The following is a 25,746-nucleotide window of genomic DNA, read 5'->3' as shown; positions in this document are numbered from 1 at the left end:
TTAGCCAAGGACCCCCCAAACGTGGAGCTGTCCTAGAGCAGATTGATGTTGTCAATGACATTGGCCACCTTTCATGGAAAGACTTCTAAATAAGAGCCAAAATGAGATGGTGGTAGGTAGGAAGAGAAATGATAAATTACTTACCAGTAACATTAAGCCCTTCCTTCTATGGAGGGTTGCACAGCATGTAGCCCTCAGAGTTTAAGCACCCACCCATGACATTCCCAAAATATTATTTCCACATCATAGAAATGGTTATAAGTCAGCTTACCTTGTGTTGGGGCTGTGCTCTGATGGAGTTGGGTACCAGATGTGTTTGGAGTAGTGGTAGCAGAAGTCTTCATTCCTGTGTAAAGGAAAAGTCATTTCACATGATGCGCTAGGGAAAGCTTAGTTTGACACAGTTCATTTGCTTTGAATGGAACACCGCAAAATTACAGACATCGGTTTTATCTAAACTTGAAAAGTGTTTAAGATCAACACTATTCAACCACATGTTCAGCAGCACTTTTCTAGTACTTTAAAGATGCTGCATGGGGATTTTGCTTCTGGTTTCAGTGAAGATAAAGAGCTGGGGCATAACTGTCTGTTGATCAGCTGAGGACCAGATGATCACATGATTACTTGCATTTGTAAATGGACTGTCACAAATATAACACCACAAACAATACATTCATAGAGGAGAGCTGGTCTTGTGGTAGCAAGCATGACTTGTCTCCATAGCTAAGCAGGGTCTGCCCTGGTTGCATATGAATGGGAGACTTGATGTGTGAGCACTGCAAGATATTCCCCTCAGGGGATGAAGCCGCTCTGGGAAGAGCAGAAGGTTTCAAGTTCCCTCCCTGGCTTCTCCAAGATAGGGCTGAGAGAGATTCCTGCCTGCAACCTTGGAGAAGCCACTGCCAGTCTGTGAAGACAATACTGAGCTAGATAGACCAATGGTCTGACTCAGTATATGGCAGTTTCCTATGTTCCTATGTTCTTAACGTCAAATGCAATGTTTTTGCATGGAGGCAGAGCATGGTACTTAAGTGATAAACATGCATGTGTGAACTGGGCTTCAGTGCTGGTTCAAGTGAAAACATTCTCTATACATATAAGCAGTCTTGACTAACTCTAGCACCAATTTGAAATGTGAGCTGGGTGATTAGAGATACAACAGGCAGCACTTTTCATTCTTATGATATCATTTCTTCTCGCTGCTGGGCCACAAAGGCAACTTAGTTGGCTCTGGAAATTGCTTTTAGGATGCCAGGCTGCATCTGCCACAGTCCAGCCCCTGCAATGTCTTCTTTCTAACCAATTCAGTGCTATTGTTGTGCCACCAAGAATGATTGTAGTCACTATGCAATGACAGCTCACCTGGTTTTAGAAGACTTTATCAGGGAGTGGCTGTCACTCAGTGGCAGAGTGCATATTTTGCATCTAGGAGGTCCAGAACCACAGCTGCAAAAGACCTCAGCCTAAGAACATGTAGAGCCACTGCCAGTCAAGAGTAGATCGAACTGGGCTCATTGTACCAATGGAGTGGCTCAGTATAAGGCTGCTGCACACATGTCCCCAGGACTGGTTTGCTCATTATGGCCTGAGGCTAGTCCAAACAACCAGTTGTAAGCTTGTAATGCTGCACTCACCATCATGATATTTGAGCAGAAAGATGGATTAAATGATGGCTTCAATGGTTTGCTTTGTTTGCTTGCTTACACACACACACACACACACACACACACACACACACACACACCTTGTATATGGACAGGAAATGCCAGAATAGAGAAAGATTTTCTGTAGTGCTTAGACACAACAGTTTGCATGTGAACTGAAAATATCATAATATTTGATCTTACTCCAAAATCAGAAATCTTCTGAAGGCAACTTCAGATATAGGGGCATAGGAAGCTAGCTGGTGGCTGAAGGACAAACTCTAGCCAACGGCCCCCTCACCCCTGGAAATTCATGTGCAGTATGCATGTGCACCCTGATCAAGTTCCTATGTCCTTTGCCTTGTGAGGCAGAGGAAGGAGCTCCCGGCCTGGAATGAACTGCTGACTGACAATAATCGGGAGTGAAGCTGAGCAGCCCCATTCCTGAAACTGGTCATGCCCCCTGTGTCTGACATTGACCCAGGGGGCGTGGCCACTGCCCAGAAGAGAGGTTGCTTGGCCCTGCTCCTGATGGTCCCCAGCAGTGTTCCCTCTAACACGGATTCCCAGACGTTGTTGACTACAACTCCCATAATCCCCAAGCAGAAGCCATTACAGCTGGGGATTTGGGGAGTTGTAGTCAAGAACATCTGGGAATCCCTGTTAAAGGGAACACTGGTCCCCAGTCAGTGCTTTATTCCAGTGCTGACTGGCTGGGGCTTTTGTTCTCTGCTTCACTGGGAGTGAGGCAAGGAACGAAGCCCCCAGCCAGCCAGCACTGGAACAAAGCACTGACTGGGCAGGAGAGGAGTGTGCTTTGTGCTTCCAGCTGGTGAGCACTTCGTTCTCTGGCTGGGTGCAGGAGGGGGCAAGAGAGTGCCCTAGGGGAAAGGGTGCATTGTTAAATACTCATATTTGGCAAATGCCTTGGCAAATATTGAGAGCATGAGCTGCACCACACTCTGGCTGCCCAGAGACACTCATCCCACCTTGTTCCATTGTCCCAATGTCCCTGTTCAGACATTATGGAGAAGTGTGAGAAGGAGAAATTTTCTATGTGACGTGCACCCTCTTTCCACCAAGTGGAACATGCTCATCTCCACCTGTAGTGAGATGATTGAGATTTCTCTGGAATACAGGGAGCTGCCTTACACCGAGTCCGACCATTGGTCCAGCTGGCTCAGTATTGTCTACAATGATTGGCAGCGTCTCTCCAAGGTTTGAGGCAGGAGTCTTTCCCAGCTCTACCTAGAGATGCCAGGGATTGAACCTGGGACTTCCTGCATGCAAAGCAGATGCTCTACCCCATTCCCAAAGGTGGACTATATGGGTCTCCCATCCAGGCACTGACAGCACCAAGATCTGCTTAGCTTCAGCTAGGTGGCTGTATTGTATGCCCTAAGGCCATGCTCTGAGACCTCTGAATCTGGAGCCTGAACTTTTGGAAGAGACATGCATATTTCATTTCTGTTCCACTAATCTGCTGAAGCCAATATGTGGGCGAAGAAAGGGGAAAAGCAACACCCCACATATTCTTGTCAGGGTGGGGGACGACATCCTGTGCTTCACCCAACACTTCTAATGCCCAGAAACATGTGTCAGAGACAGTCTGCAAATGAACAATCAATATTACTTTGTTTGATCCTAATTTTGTGTGTTATGTGTGTGAGCCATTACAAACAGAGCGAGTTGCCACAGGGAATAGTTTTTCACAGCTTATAAGTCAGGCAAGCATCCACAGTCTTAAAGAGCAGACAGCCGCTAAACATGTTAGACATGGGAAATGATTGTGTTAAGAGAATGGGAATTGTGAACAAAAGACATTAACCCTTAGGTCACTGGTTAGATTATTCCCAGAGTAATGACTGAGGAACATTCAAGGCAGCAATACAAACAAAATTTCAGTCTGAATACTGTGGTACTGGTAGAAAGATCCAGCAGTGGAAGCCCTATAGTCAATCTCCTTTGGATGGATAGTGGAATGGGCGTATGCAATGGTGGGGTATCTAGCTATGGTGTGTGTGTGTATAAAAGTTGAAGAGGAAGGAATACACTGCCAGGAAATTACCCACTGCCACATAAAAAATATGAGAGCCAGTATGATGTAGTGGTTAGAGTGCTAGATTAGGACCAAGTGGTTAGAGTGCTAGATTAGGACCAAGGAGAACCAAGGTCAAATCCCCATTCAGCTATGAAACTCACTGGGTGAATCTGGGTCAGTCACTTCTTTCTCAGTTTAACCTACCTCACAGGGTTGTTGTGAGGATTAATAACCATGTACACTGCCCTGGGTCCCTTAGAGGAAGAATGGGATATCAATGTAAACATAAAAATAAATAAAACAAAACAAAGAAGGTAATTGTGGGTTTCAGTGCTGGAGTGGTGGAGTATATAGCTTAGAATTAAAGGAACAAGGGATAAAGATATTGTAGACAGTTACGGTAGGAGAGGTAGGCTTGATTAGAAGTAGTAGTAGTAGTAGTAGTAGTATGTTTCTCCATTTTTCCTGTACATTTAATAAAGAGTAGACATATTCTCTTATTACGGTGGTACATCAGGGAGCTCTTAGTCTCTAATGTAGAAATTAATAGTAACTTTTAGAAAATTGTCAAACTGACAAGAGCAAGCAAGACAAGACAAGAGCGACAAGAGCGAGGGGTGTGTATGTGTGTTGCCCATTTCCAGTGGCATCATGGGCACCACTTATGTGACACTTGTGCAATCAACATCGAAAAAACAACAATAATGGCAATAGATTCACTTGCATTCCCCCAGCAGCTAGATTAAGCAATTTCTGAATAATATCGAAAAATATTCCCTCACAATGGAAGTGCTTTCAACAACTTTGAAACCATTTATGTTCCCTGAATGAAACACATAAACGTTATTCAGAAAAGCCCTGTTGGGATGAGGACAATCCATTTCATGGAAGGTCAGAGGATCAGCAAAAGCTCTCTGATTTCCTCCTTTGAGAGCACAAGCAGAGCAATTTTATTTTTAAAAATCATTTTTTGCACTTAGTACAAAAGCCATTCTAAGCCATCATCTTTCATTAGCTTTGAGAATTTCAAGATATTACAAAAATCATACACATTTTAAAAGCATTTATCACCTACTTACTTTGTGTTACTGTGGAAGATCTGGGAAGTATTGCACTGGTGTTATCTTGCAGATATTTAGTTGAGTGCAAGGGTGCTGTGGAAGACAGACCATTTCTCATTGTTAAAAGTGTTACAACAATGCATTGTGAGGGACTGCCAGCAGAAGACACAAAACTAATGGATAGATTTCATTTTGGGGTTTACCATGCTGGAACTTTGTAATGCAAACAAGGAAGAGCATCTGGATGAATTAACAATGTAAATTGCAATCCTATGCATGCCGGCTCGGAAGTTCAATGGGACTCATTCTCAGGTTAGCGTGCATAATACTGTAATACTAAGAATAGAAAGATTCAAGAATGGCCGGCTGCCATTTCACTCAAAGCACAGTATCCAGTTGGATAAGACTGTGAAGTGGCCCATCTTCTGTGAAATATACATGAGATCAGTTCTGATTTGTGGCCACCGTTCTGATTTGCAGCCACCACTCCTTCTTTCATTCAAGGAAGAAGGCTTCCACAGAACCCATTCAGTTTGGTAGGAAGCACACAGTTAAGTGAATATTAGGACATGATCAGGTGGAAGGCACCGTGGGAGAGTTACTTGGAGGAGAATTCTCAACAAATCAACAAAGCACGGGTTCTGAATTAATATTATTTATAGTGATTATGTAATACAAGATGTGATTTTTTTTTTTTTTACTAAAGGGTTATACAGAAACTGAAGGAAAACATACATATATAGAACTGGCTAAACCCAAATACTACAATCTTACTAACACCAGCGTGGTGTAGTGGTTAGAGTGCTGGTCTAGGACTAGGGAGACCCGAGTTCAAATCCCCATTCAGCCATGAAACTAGCTGAGTGACTCTGGGCCAGTCACTTCTCTCACAGCCTAACCTACTTCATAAGAGAAACTCAAGTATGTAGTACACTGCTCTGGGCTCTTTGGAGGAAGAGCGGGATATAAATGTAAAATAAAATAATAATAATGATGATGATGATGATGATGATGATGTATCTCCACTTCCCTGTCTTTCTGTGCGCTGATATGGATGATAAAGAGCCTGACACGTGTGATACAGAAGGGGTCATGCTGAAAGTCTGCTGGAGCATCTAGGAGCATTCTGACATGCTCCTAGACTCCCTTTATTGCCGGGGTGGGGGTGGACTTGTTAATCTGATGTTTAAATAGGAATTTGGAGAATGTGTAGAGGGGCAATTAAGATTAACAGTCCCCACTCCCACCATGCAATAAAGCAGGGCTGCTCAACTTCAGCCCTCCTGCAGATGTTGGCCTACAACTCCCATAATCCCTGTCTACTGGCCATTGTGGCTGGGGATTATGGAAGTTATAGTACAAAAACAGCTGGGGGGCCTAAGTTGGACAGGTCTGCAATAAAGGGATGTGCTGGAAGTGGATCAGGACATTCTCTGCTGATGTCATAAAGGTACAACTCCTTCCTCATCATGTCTGTTGGGAGATATATATATATATATGTTGTACTTATTGTAAACCTCCCAGAGATGCAAATTTGGGGCAGTATAGAATTACACTAAATAAAATACCACCCAAGACTTGAGTTTTGGGTGGTATACAAATGTGTTAAATAAATAAATAAGAAATAAAATAAAATAAAAATGTATTGTCCATACTGGCTCAGTAGGGGTTACATCTAAGGACTAATGATATTGTAACAAACCCCAGGGCTCCTCTCAGACATGGCTGATACTTCTCTGAAGGCTTTTCCTGCTTCAAGATAAGGACACCCCCTGCCTCAGGGTTCTGTTTCTAGGAGGGAACTCTTCTTTTGATTGGTAGCTCTTTGAGCCACTCTGCCAGCCTGGTTAAAATCCTTTTATTTTATTTTAATTTTGTAAAAAAATATTTTGTGGTTGTTTCCACCTAGGTTTTGTTCCACCTCACCCACCTACTTTCACCAGACTCTCCCTTTGCTTTCTTGAGTCTTCCTTTGGCCTCCATTTATTTAGTGAAAATATGTCTAGGCTACCTTTCAGCCAAAGCTTCCAAGGGACTAACAAAGTAATAAAAGAAAACAATTTTAAAATCAACAATTGAAGATGAAAGTAACTTTTTAAAAAATCTCAAGGACAGCTCAAAACAAGGAAAAGCAGAAATAAAACAAGGAAGAACAGAAATAAAACTGTCCATTAAATGCCCAGGTCTAGGAGAAGTCCTGGTCTTCACCTGGCTCTGAAAAGGCATCAAGTTCAATGCCAAGTGAGTGTCAGAGAAAGCATTCTACAACTGGGTCACTGCTGTTGAAAATGCCTCTTGACCACCCACTCTCTTCTGAAGGCAGTGACATCTGAAGCAGCAGGACCTCTGGCACACACCCGCTCCCTCCTCTTGCTTTTCTAGGCCCCTCAACAGCTTGTCTTCCTTTGGCCTGAGCTTTCTAGCTCCTAACTCAAGTCCATTATGCTGATGTTTTGAAGAAGCGAGATGACATGTTTCCCTTATGAAATCTGCTTCAGATTCTTCTTCACTTACTTAACTGTTTAAAATGAATGGAGGTAAAATGTCAAAGATATCAAAACTACAGCAAGCTCTTTGTCAGATGTTCAAGATCTTGCAAATTAAATTTAAAAAATACCCTTCTCAGTTTCTTTATTGATTCAAAAGCCTTATTTCAGACATTCTATGGGAACAAGTCAATCGTTCTTGACATCTATCTGGATTTTGGAAGATCAGAACTCAGCCATCTGACGTCTCTGGGCTTGAGAAGAAGAGACATACAGCAACTAACACTCAGCAAGCATCAAAGTGTCTCTTTGTGCTGCACACAAAGGATGCTCCTATGAAACCTAAGTGCTGAGCAGCTGTCTTCTGAATTATCACTGAGTAAAGTTAAATGGGAAACTTTTACTGTAAAAAGAAAAAGGCAAGTGGAGTTTTCTGTTTCATTAATTCAGGCAGGAGATTTGGAAGAGTACCACTGGGTGGCCGGCATGACCTTTATGAACTAAGGCTATGATCCAGAGATGTATGGGTGCTCAGAGCACACCCAGGCAAGTAGACTGGTGCATTCAATTCAATATGGGAAGCATGATGAGGATATCCATGTTGAACTGCAGCAATCACTGAAGTGAATAAAGAAGGTCTTGCACAAGTGTTTTCTCTTTGTGCTCATCAAATCCAAAGATTGGACTATTTATTTATTTATTTATATCAAATTTGTACACCACCCCAAACTTTCATCTCGGGGTGATTAACAGTTATATAAGAACAAGTTAAAAACATTTTAAAAAACTTAACACAATTTAGACAATTTAAAATCAAAAACAGATTTTAAACCTAAAATTTTAAAAATCTGAAAAAGCTTGGATGAAGAGGTGGGATTAGGGCACTATACATCAACTGATTAAGCGATCTTGCTTGAAATACGTTTGGTTTATTTTCATGTTCATCTTTTAAAAATCACACACACACACACACACACACACACACACAGAGCATTTTGGAATATTTCTGGTTCCAATGATCACTTTCTGATAAACACTGAAGGGTGTTTTAAAATGATAACAAAAAGTTAGCTTGGAAACAACACATACAGCTAGATACTGCACAAAGAAAAATGCCAGGACTAGCTGAAGCTAAATTTAAAGAAGAAGTAGAAGAGGAGCAGGGAGAGAAGAAAAAGAAAGAGCAGACTGGTCTGCTTTGTCAGATGTATTAAATCCCATCATTATGATATGCTGTGTCTGTCCTACAAGGAAATCCGAGCCAGCTCAAGACAAATGTTCAGCAAACAGCTGACTCTGTACTCCATCTGGAGCACTGCAGCTCCTAATGTAATTTCACATGTGTGCAATGACTCCCAGGAGAGATGGATTTGGGGAATATTTTAAGTATCATCTCAAATTGCATTCCCTTTTGGCTGTAGCTTTTTGCTAGGACAGACTCACATCATTGCCAACGTCTGCCTGTGTCTTGCTGGTCATTTTCTTTTGTGGGTTTAAATTTCTATATCTATAAATCAGGCGGTATATAAATATGTTAGATAGATAACTAGACAGACAGACAGACAGATCTGGCCTTTAAGGCCTTTGTGGTCTTAATATTAGGCACTGGGATACATTTTGGGACAAACAAAGCCTGCACAAAAGGGATGGGCTGCACTTGAACAAAAATGGAACCAGACTGCCGGTGCTTAAAAAAAAGAAAAGTAGAGCAGCTTTTAAAATGACACCTGGGGGATTGCCAAAAGGAATTAGGTGGTATCTTATTTGGCAAGCAAAATCCCCTAAGTTGCAAGGGTGCAAATATTTCAGATAAACATGAAGGGCACGGAGTAGAATCAGGAGTAGAGCAGGTGGAAGCACATGACAGATGGTCGGAAAGGTCACATGATGGTAAGGGAAACAGCACACACCAATGCCACGTAAGAGATTCGGTGTCTAGGTGTTTATATACCAATGCTCTTAAGATACCTTAAGGACCACCACCCTTCACATGGTTCTTCCAATCCCTTAAGATTTTGTAGGGAGCCTTCTGAGGTTTAGCTGGCAGCGATATGTGAGGGGGCTTCTCTGTGGTGGTTTCCACTATGTGGAACTTCCCACCATGTGAGGGGCTGTTGGCTACCTTCCTGCCACTATTGCAGCATATACTGAATACCTGCCTATTTCAGCAGGACTTCTCTGATCTCAGCTGATTATGATCCTCTATGAATGTTATTTTTAGTGCTCTCTTTTCCTGTTTTCCTACTGCTGTTTTGATTTTATGGTTTTTATTATTGTTTTTAACTGATTGTTGTAAGCCACCTTGGGTCCATTTATGAGATAGGTGGGTACATTTTGAAAATAAATATTCATATCTAAATCAAATATATACCAATGCCAGAAGCCTCTGAGCCAAGATGGGTGAACTGAAGTGCTTGGTTGCTAATGAAAACAGATATAGCGGGCATATTGGAAATCTGGTGGGATGGTGAGAAGCAGTGAGACACTGTTATTCCTTGATACAAACTCTACAGAAAGGCTGGGGGGGGGGCAGATTGGGGGCAGAGCACTGTGTGTTAAAGAAGGAATAGGATCCAACAAGCTAGAAAACCTAGGAGGACCGGAGTCCTCCACTGAAACATTATGGGTGACAATAGGAGAACTAAAAGGTGTTACTAGGGACATGCTATTGCCCTCCAGATCAAAATGCTGAGAGTGACCTGGAATTTTAGAAGCAAATCAGAGAGGCATCAAAGAGAGACTGAGCTGTAATAATGGGTGACTTCAGTTACCCTTACATAGCCTGGGCAAATTCATATGTGGGCATTGAAACAGAGGCCAAATTTCTAGACATGCTAAATGACTGTGCTTTAGAACAGATGTTTTTAGAATCAACCAGAGAGAAGGTGACCTTGGACTTAATCCTGAGTGGTGCCCAGGACCTGGTGCAAGATGTCAGAGTTGCACAACTATTGGGGAACAGTGACCACAGTGTGATCCAATTCATCGTATATGCAAGTGGAGCATTCCAAGGAAGTCCAACACAGATTCAGTGGACATCAGAAAAGGAAATTTCCTCAAAATGGAAACAGAAAGGGTAAGTCAGGAGAGTCAAATCACTCCAGAAAGCATGGAACTTATTTAATAATAGAAGCTCAGTTGGAATTAGGGATGTTCATATTGATTCGGGTACAAATCAAATCCATTGGCTAGATTCAGGTACAAATCAAATCATGCCTGATTCGATTCAAATCGATTCGAGATTCAGATCCCTCCTATTAATTCCCCCAGATTGCCAGCTTTCATTAAAAAAAAAAAAAAAGCTAATGTCTAGCCCTTGTAGAAGTGGAGCTATGGAGCAAATGGTCACTATTTTTCAAGTGTTTGGATTCTTTGGTGTATAATAACTTTCCCTCAATGAATCCCTATGAGGATTTATTACACAGCTTCATTTCCTCTGTTCATTTTGACTGTCTTTTTGACAGTGCCAACTGTCAACTGCCATGTGCTAACGACACCCCCCTCCCACCAGCAAAGCAGTGGGGTATTACTCAGTTTATGTTATAGGATTCCCCCCACCAAGTATTTAGGCTCTTGGTGTCTAATAACTTTTCCTCATAATGAATCCCTATGAGGATTCATTACACACCAAAGAGTCTAAACACCTCAAAAATTCCTAAAATAAAAACTGAATACTCAGTGGCTTGTGGGTTGGGGGCTAGTTGGAACATGGGATGCCACTAATTCCCCACCCCTACTTGCAAAGCAGTGGGGTTAAAATGAACAGAAGAAATGAAGGTGTGTAATGAAGACACCAAAGAATCTAAACACTTCAAAAATACCTAAAAAATAAAGTGAGTACCCCAGTGTGTGGGGGGTGGTGGTGTAGTTGACACATTGCAGTTCTCATAGGGATTCATTATGAGGAAAAGTTATTAGACACCAAAGAATCTAAACATTTCAATATTCCTAAAAATTAAAATGAGTACTGCACTGCCTTGCAGGTGGTGGTCCTGGGGTTGGGTATAGTTGGCACATGGCAGTTGACAGTTGGCACTGTCCAGTGACAGCCAATATGAACAGAAGAAATGAAGGTGTACAATGAATCCTCACAGGAATTTATTATGAGGAAAGGTTATTATACACCAAAGAATCCAAACACTTGGAAAATAATGACTGCACATTTGGCTCCATAACTCTACTTCTACAAGGGCTAGAACTTAGCTTTTTAAAAAATGAAAGCTGGGGATCCCTGTTAGGGTTAGGATATGGCAATTTTGAATACCCATTGTTTCCTATGGCACAAATGTTCAAAATCAGTAAAAAAAATAAATTCATTAAAAATCAACTAAGTATCCCACTGCCTTGAAACTTGGGTTGCATGTGGTACCCATGGGGACCTACCCACCACCCAAATTTGGTGCCCCTAGGACCTTGTTAAGTGGTCCAAATCAGTCTGAATCCAAATCAAATGGAAGCAAATACAAATTGAATCTGGAGTGATTTGCGGGGAGTAGATTTGGACACAAAACAAATCAGGGATGATTTGTTTGGGGCACATATCCATATTCCTAGTTGGAATGTATATGAAGAAGGAGGAAAGGTATCACCAAGTTCAGGCGGACACCAGCATGGCTAACAAGTAGAACCTGGGAAACTATAAAAGGGAAGAAGACTTCCTTCAGAAAATGGAAGTCCTGCCAAATGAAGAGAACAGAAAAGAACACAAACTCTGGCAAAATAAAGGCAAGGAGATAATAAGGGATCTAGAAAGAGAGTTTGAGAAGTATATAGCTAAAAGAATCAAGGGGAATAACAAAAACTTCTTTAAATATATTGGAAAAAGAAAACCTGCCAAGGAGATGGTTAGACCCTTAGATGATGAGGGTGTGAAAGGGATTATTAAGGAGGATAAGGAGATTGCAGAAAAGCAATCTCTTGACATAGTATACTTGGACTTCCAAAAAGCTTTTGATGAGGTTCTTCATCAAAGGCTCTTGAGTGAACTTAGCAGTCATGGGATAAAAGGACAGGTTCAATTGTGGATTGGTAATTAATTGAAGGACAGGAAACAGAGGATAGAAATAAATGGACAGTTTTCACAATGGAGGGAAGAAGAAAGGTCCCCCAAGGATCTGTATTGGGACTAGTGCTCTTTGATGTATTCATAAATGATCTAGAAGTTAGAGTAAATAGTGAAGTGGCCAAATTTGCAGATAACACTAAACGATTTAGGGTAGTGAAATCCAAAACATATTGTGAGGAGCTCCAAAAGGATCTCTCCAAACTGGGTGAGTGGGTGACAAAATGGCAAATGTGGTTCAGTGTAAATAAGTGTAAAGTGATGCATATTGGGGCAAAAAAACCCAACTTAACATATACACTGATGGGATAGGAGGTGTTGGGGACTGACCAGAAGAGAGATCTTGGGGTCATGGTGGACAGCTCATTGACAGTGTCAACTAAGTATGCGGAAGCTGCGAAAAAGAGAACTTCCATGCTAGGGATCGTTAGGAAGGAAATTGGAAATAAAAATGCTAATATAAAAATCTATGGTGCCCTTATACAAATCTTTGGTGTGTACAGTACATACTGTGTACAGTTCTGGTCACCATATCTCAAGAAGGATATTGTAGAACTGGAAAAAGTGAAGAAGAGGGCAACCAAGATGATTAGGTGTCTGGAACAACTTCCTCATGAAGCAAGGCTACAGCATCTGGGGCTTTTTAGTTTGGAAAAGAGGCGACTACAAGGAGACATGATAGAGGTTATAAAATTATGCATGGGCAGAGAAAAAATTTTCCCCCTCTCTCATAACAATAGAACCAGGGGTCATCCCATGAAACTGATGGCTGGGAAATTTAGGACTGACAAAAGGAAGTACTTTTTCACACAGCACATAATTAATTTATGGAATTCTCTGCCACAGATTGTGCTGATGGCCACTAGCTTGGATGGCCACTAGCTTGGCCAAGCCCCTTTAAAAGGGGCTTGGGCAAATTCATGGAGGACAGGTATATCAATGGCTACTAGTTTGGTGGCTATAGGCCACCTCCAGCCTCAGAGATAAGATGCCTCTAAATACCAGTTGCAGGGGGGCAATAGCAGGAGAGAGGGCATGCCCTCACCTCATACCTGTGGGCTTCTCAGAGGCAGCTGGTGGGCAACTGTGGGAAACAGGATGCTGGACCAGATACACCCTGGGCCTGATCCAGCAGGGCTGTTCTTATGTATATTAAAGATCTGGCAGTGTTTGCTGCAAACAGGAGAGGGCTAGCTTTTTCCTGAATCTGTGAACTATCAGGATGGAGGGAGGGAAAACACATTAAGCTTCATTTTGGATACAATAAGCCTTAAAAATGCAATAGGACCTGCTGCAGCTATCACCACTAGATATTCTTTCTTGTTAGCTTGGACAAGCAACAGGACACTAAATGACTCCAGGAAGTATGTGTGTGTCTGTGGGGTGGAGGGCTTGGAAAGAGCATAATTATTATAATTTATTATTATTTGTATTGAACATATTTCTCTATCGCCCCAAACCTGCATCTCTGGGCAGTTTAATTGGTGCTTTCCATGCTCCCCTTCTTGAAAATGATTTTATGCTAGCCAGATGGAGGGGAGTGTCTGTGTAAGAGAAACACAAGGCAACAGGAGATGCAAAGAGAAGATGTGGTGGTGGTGGTGACAGCAGAATAGAACAGTATTCCTTTCTCAGATGACTATCCCTCCTGGGGGACAGATGCTGTGTGTGAGAGATCCTCTGCATAGGGTCTCCAGGAACATAATATCATGTTTTGCTTTCTCAGTCTCTGAAGCCAAGGACTGGATATTCCATAAATCCCCTGAATACCACTGGTCTATGATCTGACTAGAGAGTGTGAATGGATTTGGAATAAGTGCTGGAGCCAGGAGGGAAGATCAAATCCTATTTTCCACACACACTTGGGGATATGTTTCCCATAAATAACATATGCAGTTCAATCCTTTCCATTTTGCATCATTCCATTAATACTGGTGCTTGGGATGGGGTAAAAGTAATAGCAATATTGGATGGACTATGTTCATATTTTTAAGTTTTATGGGTGGATTTTTTTTTTCATTTTTAAAGAAAACCACATAAAATATTCCATATGAATAAATAAGCAGAAACTTAACTTACTTTCTGTAGAAGAATCTGAAACCGGAATAACTGAATGAATGAATTCTGTAGATGCTGGAAATGTAGTCTGAAATCCTGTGGGAAATAACCATTGCCTGAAATGTAGCTTGTGATAACTGCTTAAAAACAACATAATAGTAATATCTGAAACATACTGGAAGTAATTTAGTAAATTATTATTACATGTAATTAGCTTTGTCTGACAATCTTTTTCTTGCTGAAGATGCAATCGCAATAGCACGGAGTTTTAGTAACCTTCCAGCAACTTTTTGCTGGATCAGTTAGATTCATTCTAGTTTTTAAGAAAAGAACAGAAAATATTTCATTAAAGTAAATAAACAGAAACTTAACTTACTTTCTGTGGGAGAATTTGAAATAGGAAGAGCTTGACTAATGACTTCTGTGGTTGCTGGAGATGTAGTCTGAAATCCTGTGGAAAATAACCATTGCATGAAATGTAGTTGGTAGTAACAGCTTAAGAATAACATAATAGTAATACCTGAAACATACTGGAAGTAATTTAGTAAATTATTATTACATAGAATTGGCTTTGCCTGGCACATTTTTTCTTGCTTGGAATATAGTAACTACAGCATGTAGTAAGCTCCCAGCAACATTCTGCTTCTTTAGTCAGGGAAGAAAACAACATATGGCTCAGAGAATGGACAGCATGATCTACCTCCATCAAATTCTTTCTCATTATTTCATCTTTGTTAGTTTAATTCTAGCCACCTAATGGCGCAGCAGGGAAGTAATTTGCCTAGGGAGCAAGAGGTTGCTGGTTCGAATACCCACTGGTATGTGTCCCAGACTATGGGAAACACCTATATTGGGCAGCAGCGATATAAGAAGATGTTGAAAGGCATCATCTCATACTGCATGGGAGATGGCAATGGTAAACCCATCCTGTATTCTACCAAAGACAACCACAAGGGCTCTGTGGGCGCCAGGAGTTGACACCGACTCGACAACACAATTTTACTTTAGTTTAATTCTAGTTTTCAAGAAAAGCACATAAAGTATTTCATATTGATAAATAAGCAAACTTAACTTACTTTCAGTACGATAATTTGAAACTGGAGTAACTTGACTAATAAATGTTAAAGGTGTTGAAGCTGTAGTCTGAATATCTGTTGAAAGTAAACATATGAAATGGTATCATGGATATACTATCCATTAATGGCTTCAAAACAGCAGAGTAACTGACAGTTGATCTGATTCTCAGTGTGCCAAGAATCATGCCATAAAACATTACTTTATATCAGTGAATTATGGTGGAATTACAAGCTGATATGATGAAGCAAATACAATAGAAATCGAATACTCTGTGGTATTACAATATAGAGAGTCAACACTGACTTGATGACACTTAGTCAGAATCATGCTCTGCAGTGAGGAAATTTAAAAAAAAAATTTTATTGAAACACTTCAACCTATATTCATTTCAATTCATTCATTCAAATAAACAGTTCAATACAAATCAATATAACAAACTTATAATATGAGCCAACAAAACTATACAGATATTAGAAGACCACTACTAGAAGTTAAACCACTTTTTTAAACATATCAAAATGCGCATAGCTTCCATGTTTCATGAATAAAGTCAGAGTTGCCTTGGTTACACTCTAAATAAACAATATATTTTTTCCAGATGTGATAAACCTGTGATTCTTTTCTCCAGTTTTTCATTATCTTTCACTTATCTGAAATTTTTTCTAAAATTGCCCACGACCATACTTTATTGTACCATCTCTCCACATTTAGGTTGTCTAGTAGTTTCCATTGCTGTGCCACAATTGCGTTGGCAGCCAGGATGCAGCAGGGAAATGACTTGACTAGCAAACCAGAGGTTGCTGGTTCAAATCCCCGCTGGTATGTTTTCCAACTATGGGAAACACCTATATCAGGCAGCAGCAATATAGGAAGATGCTGAAAGGCATCGGACCGGGTCTCACGATCCGTGAGACCTGGTTTTGGGAAGTGAGAGGGAACATAAGAACAGCCCTGCTGGATCAGGCCCAAGGCCCATCTAGTCCAGCATCCTGTTTCGCACAGTGGCCCACCAGATGCCACTGGAAGCCACAGACAGGAGTTGAGGGTGTGCCCTCTCACCTGCCATTTCTCCCCTGCAACTGGTACTCAGAGGCATCCTGCCTTTGAGGCTGGAGGTGGCCCACAGCCCTCTGACTAGTAGCCATTGATAGACCTCTCCTCCATGAAGTCATCCAAACCCCTCTTAAAGCCATCCAGGTTGTTGGCTGTCACCACATCCTGTGGCAGAGAGTTCCACGAGAGGGGAGGGAGCCCTAGGTGGCCAGATCGGCCGCCCACACAATGGCCGGCTCAGAGACAGAGCCAGTGGGGGCTGGGGAGCTCGGGGGCTGTGCGGCCCCCGGAAGCCCCAGTATGCCCTATGCGAGCACGCAGGGCATACTGGGGAGACCCCCGAGCCAGGAGGCTGCTTTTAAGCCTTCTGGCCGGGGGTCTACTCACGAATAACTATGGCGCGGAGCCACGGCGCAGCTTCTTTCCTAGCCCAATTTTTGTCATCGTAAGAATAGCCCCATCATCTCTTAATGTGTGGGAGATGGCCATGGTAAACCCCTCCTGTATTCTACCAAAGACAACCACAGGGCTCTGTGGTCACCAGGAGTCGACACTGACTCGATGGCATACTTTACCTTTATCATGCTCTAAAGCAGGGGTTCCTAATCTGTGATAGTCCAGATATTGCAGAATTACAACTCCCATATTCCCCAGCTGCTGTAAATTGTAGCTGGGAATGATGGGAGTTGTAGTTCAGCGACATCTGGACTACCACAGGTTGGAAAACCCTGCTCTATGGAATTCCTGTATTAAGACAAAATCAATCAAACTGAAATAAAAATATAGTTAGGATGGCTATTCTACCAGTATTTCATTAGATGACCCAACTCTTTAAAGAGAACATTACCTCCTCAGGAAAAAGTGAATCCTAGCCTTTTCTTGTACTTGTGCAACACTTGAAGAGTGGAATGATTCACATGGACCAAATGGACACAGTGACTGAGATAATATTATTGTAACATGCATCATTTAAAGGGTGCCCAGATTCCAGGATGAATACATGGCATGACCTTCCCGGGACTAAAGATGTATTTTCTTGGACTCTAGCCAGTGAGGTGTATTAGAAAATGCCGTAATAAATAGCTGTAACTAAGATTTCTTACAAATCAGCCTAAACTACTGTTGGAAACCTGGTTAATCCATCCTGGTTGTGGAAACCTCTTAATTGCATATTGTCCAATTGACAGTTACTAGTTGGAGGGCTGTGGGCCACCTCCAGCCTTAAAGGCAGAAAGCCTCTGAGTACCAGTTGCAGGGGAGTAACAGCAGGAGAAAGGGCATGCCCTCAACTCTTGCCTATAGGCTTCCAGTGTGAAACAGGATGCTGGACTAGATGGGCCTTAGGCCTGATCCAGCAGGGCTGTTCGTATGTTCTTATGACAGTTTTCCCTACCTCCTCTGGAATATTCTGGTAGGGCATGGAAAATTAATATAATGGAAAAATCCTGTGGTGAATAGTTGCTTTATGGATCAGATGAAGATATTCACCCTGGCAAGAGCCTATTGGGAAGAATGATTGATTGATTGATGAATTTATAACCCCTCCTGCTCTTTAAAAGATTTTGAGGTTACTTACAAAAACAAAATAATAGACAATAACACATAACATTCTCTCTAAAAACAGCAGAAATATAACAAATCAGATAGACAGCTGTAGGGGAAGAATGGCAGTTCAGTCCCCAAATAGCAGAGCAAAACCAGTTTGGTGAGAAAGCAGCAAAGCAAGAGGTCTTGAGACAGTGTAGGATTGAAGAACTACAAGGATTTATTTAAATAAAAAGTTACAAACAAATGTGAATAAGCCTGCAGCTTAATTACAGCTGTAGCTCATGGCTGAAGAGAGAGACCAAAACAAACAGCCATCTCTGGAGAGACAAAATGGAGACTAACCCTGGAAGAACAAAGAGGAGAGGAGTCCAGCATTTTTATCCATGACCCTAATCATCCCCCCCGCCCCGGGGTCACTATGAAACATTGCAGCTGAGAGCTGATGCTGCCAGGGTCCAACACCAGCAAGACCCACAATAATTAAACACTCCAAAAAGCCCTGGTGGGGGGAATGTGTGTTTAACCAACACCTGAAGACAGCCAAAGGAGAGAGCATCTGAGGCAGGGACCACCACAGAGAGGACTCACCCCCATGCCACCACCAGCCAAACCTCCAATGGCAGCAGGGTATACAGAGGGCCTCTCCAAAAGATCTTATGGGTTGGGCAGATTGGGCGTAGGCTGATCTTCAGGCATCTGCCCTATGCTGTTTAGGCCTTTAAAGGTAACAACCAGCATTCTCAATTGCACCTGGAAATACACAGTGGTAACCAGTGCAGCCGATATAACAGCAGGGTGATATGATCTGAACACCTGCCAGCCATCAGCACCCTTGCTTCTGAATTCTATACCAGCTGAAGTTCCTGTCTTCAAGGGCTACCCCATGTAGAGTGTGTGACAGTAGTCTAAATGAGATGTGCAAGGCCATGGGTCACCATGGCTAGATCTGCACGATCCAGGTGTGGGCACCACTGGCATTTCAGACTGTCAAAATTCACTCCTGGCCACAGCTGCAAGGAGCAGACCTGAGTCCAGAAGCAGACCTAAGCAGCAAACTTGTTCTTTACAGAGGAGTGCAATGCCATTGAGATCAACAAATCTCCTAACCAGGAGAACCTCTGCCATCTCTGAATTTTATTTCAGCTTGTTAACTCTTATCCAGCCCATTATCACCTCCAGGCACTAAGTCAAAGCTGTCACAGGCTCTCCAGCCAGAGATGGTAGTCATTGCAATGACTACCGCAAACTGTGCACTAGAATGGTATTTGCCAGCACCACCTTCAAGGCTAAGGGGCATCAGTGAGAAAACAAACGCAGTGGATGCAAGTGGTTAGAAAGAATCAAAATATCTGTGTCTCCTTTTAAGGAGATTAACTTAAAACTAGAGTCCCAAATTTAGCCTATCAAGACCCATTCAAGTCCTATATGAAGCTATGTAGTTTTTAAGGCACAATAGATCAGATGCACATTAACGTTGCTTCATACAAAAAAAACAAAAAAACAGGTAGAGACAAGGTATTTGAAATGTATAGATTTCGAGCAGATGCCAATATATAGTTGAGAAACCTTCTGCATATGCAATAATATTGAATATATCACAATAAATTTAACTATTTCCTTAGCACAAATGACCTCATGCCTCAAAAAACATGTGTAATGGTTCATATAACACTCAAAGTGTTTTTCCCTTGTTTCTGATGATTATCAAAGTGTATTCACTTAGATATATCATGTGTAGATGATGCTCTCTTTGGATTTTTGATAGCTCACAACTTGACATGGACTTACCAAAAGGAAGAGCTATTTCTTCAGATGAAATATTACGTGTTTCATTTCCAGGCAATGGGTACAGACACATACATTTGAAAGTCCGATGAATGGGTGGCTGAGTTGTTCTCTTTATTGTTAATCGTGATCTCATCTCATAAAAACCATCTCGATCATTTGTATCACTTTCAACAATGATGCCTTTGAAAAGGTGTAGAAAGGAGATCAGTCTGACAACAGCTACATAATACTTTTTATCACCTTAGTTTAATAATTATGGTTGACATGCAGAGCAAGAATCCACTGCTGTAGCAAGCCTAACAGAACTTTCCAACTAATTGCACCAGTGCAGTGGGGAAGTGACAATTTTTGATGTCTTTCCCTTCCCCAGGAAGCTCTCTGTGTCATTCAAAAATATATCCCAGAAGGCTGTGCAACCCCCAGGGACATATTTTCAGGTGGCTCAGAGAGCATCCCGGGGAAGGGGGAGGCATCAGAAATTGCAGCTTCCCAGATGCAGCAGTGAAGTTAGTTGGGTGCCCTATATGTCAGCCAATAATATTTATAATGTATACAATGCTTTAACAGTCTGGCACTATACTGTAAGAGTTGTGGCTCATTGTGGCCTGTTCGTGTGGGGTGGGAAATGAGTGACAGGTGTGGCTCGTTCCCATTCTTTGTGCCCTGCCCTAGCTGCCTCACTCAATTTTGCCCTGTTCCAGCATGTCATTAACCCCAGGCATGCAGGCTGGTCATTTGCCTGGTTTCCCAACCCAGTGAATGTCCAGCCTGCACACCTGGGGTTAGCACTGCAGTGGGGTGAGGCAGGGGCAGCACACAAAGAGTGGGAATGAGCTGTACCTGCTACTCATTTTCCACTTCCTGTGCCCTACCTGGACGGGCTGCCTCTGTACAGTAATTGCATTAAAATGACACAATGCTGTCATCAGGCTCATCATCTAAAAGAGAAGACAAATAAGGAAAGGGTGGATGACATGACACAGGAGGAAGTTTAGATTTGTCTTGATGAAATGTGGCTGTACACCAGAACAGGGAATCTTACTGCTATAACTGCCATAACTGCCCCCACCCCCGACTTCTTCAGGATTAGAAAAATTGCTTATGCATTGATATACATGAGGGAGTCCTAAATTCTCAATTCATTGTAGCTATAGTGCCTCCTCACAGTAGACATTTTGAAGGTGTCCTTTGAAGATGCCATTTTAGGCCATGTTTGCACTACCTTCAGATATGTCCTTCATAATCCTTCCATTCAAATACCACAGGAGGTTTGGCTTGGGAAATGCCTTCCTTACCATGCAGATAAGATTGTCCTGTTAGACAAGAAAAGAAAATCAAGTCACTTGCTTTTAAGTCTGTTAATTTGTCTTTAAGGCTGCCATACTAAACATTTTGACATTTAGATCAGTAGGACGTACGTCCAGATAAAAATGTTTAGGAGTGAGATGGTTAGTTATCTATAGAACTAACAATGCAGATCACATCAGCATTGTGGAGCCCAAGGAAGAGTTCTTGCCCACCACCCCCACTGCGGAGCAGAAAGGCACAAAGCCAGAGCAGCCACCCACTGCATAAGAGGTTCTAAAATAGATGGAAGAAAACCTGATATGTCTAGAAGAAAACCTGATAGTGCTAACCATTCCGCCCACCCCCAAAAGACCCCGTATGCCTTGTATTAATTGTTATGAACAACAACAACAATAATAATTGTTGTATCATCCATGCCATATCAGGTTTCATGTCTGAATCATTCCATTTTAGAGTTTATCATGTGGAGTAGAGAAACATTTTAAAACATAGATCACTGAGTGCAGTGATGAAAGATTTTGAATGAAAGCTTGAAGAACCAAGGCACAGGGAGATAAATATCTTTGCTCTTCACTCATCATTTCTTCAACCAAGTAGTAACAATGGCTTGTTGGCTGAGGAAATGAAATGGAGGGGAGGTGGGCAGAGAAGTCTATCCACTCCCTGCCCTTCAACCAAGAAACTACCTTGGAGTCAGAGTTTAGACAATGTTCTGGTCAATGTGCAAGACAGCAGGTGGTCAATCTCACATGTGAAATTGAAGCTGACTTTCATCATTCTGGAAATAAACAATGCAGTAATAGACTTTAATGTGCGAGGACAGTGACCAATTGAGAACAAATAGAAATCAATGGGCAAAAATGATCATTTTGTTGCATATAATGAAGATTATATCTGTGTGCTGACAATGAGGGAGGCTTGGCTGCCATGCATGTGGAATGGGGCCTTCTCAGTTATTGCCCCCAGACGTTGGAATGCTCTCCCCTAATGGGCATCCATTCCTCAGTCTCCATCACAGTTTTTAGAAAGCAAGTGAAATCTTGGCTTTTTATCCAGGATTGTATATGAATGCTGTTTTTGTTGCTACTGCTCTGTATTTTATGGTCATATTGTGTGTGTTTTTTAAACATTTAATTAGATTGGTATTTTTGTATTCCAATTTAATATTTTTATTGTGTAACTTTTATAGTCTTATATTGTATTAAATGTTTTTAAACCACCTTGGGATTGTTTTAATAAAAGGCGGTATAAAAATTTAAAGATGGATAATGATAGATAACAATTGCTCTAGTTTTGCTGGTCAACAAACAGATGGAGGAAAAATATGAGGCTGTTATACAGGGTCAGACCATTGGTTCATATAGCTCAGGATTAGTTACACTGATTGGAAGAAGCTCTCCATGGTTTCAGAAAGGGTTCTTTTCCAGCCCTTCCTGGAGCTGCCAGAGATGGAACTTGGGGCCCTTTGCATACAAAGCACACATTGTACCACTGAGATATAGCCTGTTTCCTATAGCCCATGGATTTTGATGGGGAAAGATGACTGTGGAGTTTTGTGGGTTTGTGAACTGCAGTCTAACAACACTTGAATTCATCTTGTCAATATCTTCAGGCCTTTGTATCCCAAATCTCACATGGTTTATACTATTCAAAAGTAAACCCAGACTGAACAATACATTTGCGTGATACTGTGACATAAAAGAAGAATACCGGAATAGTTCTAGATGAGGTATATTTCAAATCATTCCTGTCCATTATCACTCTGTACATTTTCTACCCAATCACATGTGTAATGAAGGCAGCACAATATTAGCACTAAAATAGTTCACAAGATAAAGGAAATTATTATCATAGCTGTGGCTCTGTCTGACATGCAATTTGTCTGAAAGCAGGGAGGATGTGGTTTGGTCCCCTGTTGACAGACCTTAATATGAAAGCACAGTCAGAACAGCCTTACTTTTGGTGCAGCAAAATGCTAAGCTGCCTAGACAAAGATGAGCTATTAAGGAAGTTGTCAGCTTAATAGACATGTTTATACTGGTAGACTGTTTTGTTACACTGAGGACCCAGATTCAATGTGGTTTGACTACAAAATATAGAAATGGACATAATTTCAAATCATCTTGTACAGCTCAGAACAATATAATAAATAATTTATCTCACTTTTCACAGGGGACAGAAAACAGAAAGAGAGAGAGAAAGGGAGGAAAGGAGTGTGGGGGGAGGAAGAGAAACATATGGTTAACTTGGCAAAGAGGCACCTTTAACGTGGTGATTCTCTTTTATTTAGCAGGGGGAGAGTAACTGGCCCTATCCACCCCCAGCACAGTACCTTTAGTGACTATTGCTGGTGTCTGTCTTTAAAATCTCTGTTTAACAGCAAACAACATGTGAGCCTAGGGCAGGGCTTCTCAACCTGTGGTACTCCAGATGATGCTAAACTACAACTTCCATAATCCTGAGCCATAATAAATTGTGGCTGAGGATAATGGGAGTTGTAGTTCAGCAACATCTGGAGTACCACAGTTTGGGAACCCCTGGCCTAGAGGAAAAAAACAGCTGTAGCCAGAGAAGTTTGAAAGTAAACCCTGAAAAGGTTTACCTATGAATAAAGGACAAGGATGATGTAAAGCTGATATACAGGTATGGCAAGATCACCATTATGCTGTGTTGTTCTTTTCTACCCCCTGAAGATATCAAGGGGTTATCATTACAAGAAATCAGTAAGAGGAGACATGGTAGAGGTTTATAAAATTATGCATGCCGTGTGGCGAGAATGGATGGAAAGAGAATTTTCTCCTTCTCCCACAACACTAGAACCAGAGATTATTGCATGTAACTGATTGCCAGGACATTTAGGACCCACAAAAGGAAGTACATTTTCACACAGTGCATAATTAACATGGAATTTTCTGCCACAGGATGTGGTAACGGCCACCAGTTTGGATGGCTTTAAAAGGGGTGTAGACAAATTCATGGAAGACAGGTATATCAATAGCTACTAGTCTTGACGTGTATAGCCTACCTTCAGCTTCAGAGTCAAGATGCCTCTAAACACCAGTTTCAGCAATAACAGCTGGGGGTGGGCATGCCTTTATCTCCTGCTTGTGGGCTTCCCAGAGGCATCTGGTGGGCCACTATGGGAAACAGGATGCTGGACGCGAAAGGCCTTGACATGATCTAGCAGGGTTGTTCCGTTCTTAGTCCTTAAAAGGTCATGAATGTTCTGATCATGAATATACGATCATATATTTTCTGGATCCCCTCTCCAGAATGATCAGGTTAACAGTGGAAGGTCTCATGATTATGAGAAGTTATTTTTGCTTGGGTAATTCCTAGCTTTAAAAAAAATGCGCTTGCAGGTGTCTCCCACACACCAAACATTCCCCTCTCCCCCATTCTGACTGGATGATTGGCAAGTTATTAGTGTTCACAAACCCATGCGTTCACATGTCTCTATACGGGTAAACTCACTCACCTTTCCTGTGAAACTTGGGTAGAGCGCCAAACTGATTTCTGGTTTGACTTGAGCACAGAAACAAAACAGAGATTTTTAATTAATTACTCCAGGGTTACAAGTTCTTGCATATGGCTCAGTAGCCTCTTTTATAGAACAGATTCAAAGCTAATCCTGTGATTATAATGACTGCACACAGATGAAGTAAGAGCAGTACTTCATAATATCAAAATGCTTTTAATAGCCCACTATTCTCTGCTTATTAACTTCTCTACTGGCAAATGCCAAACATACTCTGCAGTGTTCTGTCATGCCTGTGGTTCTTCTTCCTCTAAAACTGGATACTGTTGGGGGAGCCTTTTCCTTAATTTGTCAGAATAGGCCAATTCACAGAGGTGAAGACCATGGCGTGGGGTTGGGGAATCTCAATTTTTGTCTTTTATGACTTTTTCTGTCAACCCAGATCAGATGTGGAAGTGATGAAGCAATTTTCTGGCACCCATTCAGACATAGATGCCAATGGAGGATACCAAGACTACTAAAATAATCCATGTATCATAAAGCACTGCTCCTGCTACAGAGGAGAATGAGAAGAAGCCTTAATATGTGTGGACTTATCAGATGCTCTGCCAGACTTTGGATCACACCAGCTATGTTTAGGATTCCAGTTCTGTACTGTTGAGCAAAGGGAGAGTACTGTATTTCAGAGGCTTTTTAAGGCTGGGAATGCTGTCACTCATATTGCCAGCCTGATTTTGATCACTAACCTTCACACCCCCCACCAGAGAAAATATATTTATACAATAAGCACAAAACAGATCCCAGTGTATACACTCTGTTTTAATCTACCAAGAGCAAAGGTAACAGAGCGGTTTGGTCAGTATATACGCTCAAAAGCCATTTCTGTGTTAGAGAAACCAAGATGGAACTATTCTCTGCCCGTCAACTTCTATTTTTATTTTATTTCTGACAGTGAATGACAAGCATCATCCCCCCGCCCCCACACACACCAGATCCCTCACATTTGTTCTGTGAAAACCTCTGCTACATGCTGAGTTATGCAGACTGGGTAACAAATAAGTCATTGGCTCCGGAAAGTCGGAAGTTGTGTAACAGAGATTCACTGCTTGATATTTATTCATTTTAAGAGCATTAAAATTGCAC

The 25,746-nt window shown here is 41.7% G+C and overlaps 1 protein-coding gene across 1 annotated transcript in view; it reads right to left on the bottom strand.

Annotated features, from left to right (window-relative positions):
• CD96 (CD96 molecule) overlaps positions 1 to 25,746 on the bottom strand; it is a 52,958-nt gene that overhangs the window by 12,943 nt on the left and 14,269 nt on the right. Inside the window, exons 5-12 of the mRNA XM_053310096.1 lie at positions 24,604 to 24,650; positions 21,040 to 21,130; positions 19,818 to 19,997; positions 15,428 to 15,502; positions 14,728 to 14,802; positions 14,373 to 14,447; positions 4,764 to 4,838; positions 272 to 346 (exon numbers count right to left, since the gene is read on the bottom strand). Coding sequence (XP_053166071.1) covers positions 272 to 346; positions 4,764 to 4,838; positions 14,373 to 14,447; positions 14,728 to 14,802; positions 15,428 to 15,502; positions 19,818 to 19,997; positions 21,040 to 21,130; positions 24,604 to 24,650 — 693 coding nt within the window. The remainder of the gene's footprint in view (positions 1 to 271; positions 347 to 4,763; positions 4,839 to 14,372; positions 14,448 to 14,727; positions 14,803 to 15,427; positions 15,503 to 19,817; positions 19,998 to 21,039; positions 21,131 to 24,603; positions 24,651 to 25,746) is intronic.

Source organism: Hemicordylus capensis, chromosome 3 (genome assembly GCF_027244095.1).
Source record: "Hemicordylus capensis ecotype Gifberg chromosome 3, rHemCap1.1.pri, whole genome shotgun sequence".
Classification (NCBI taxonomy): Eukaryota; Metazoa; Chordata; class Lepidosauria; order Squamata; family Cordylidae; genus Hemicordylus; species Hemicordylus capensis.
Note: the sequence above shows the minus strand (reverse complement) of the source record. Positions and strands in the feature narration are given on the sequence as shown.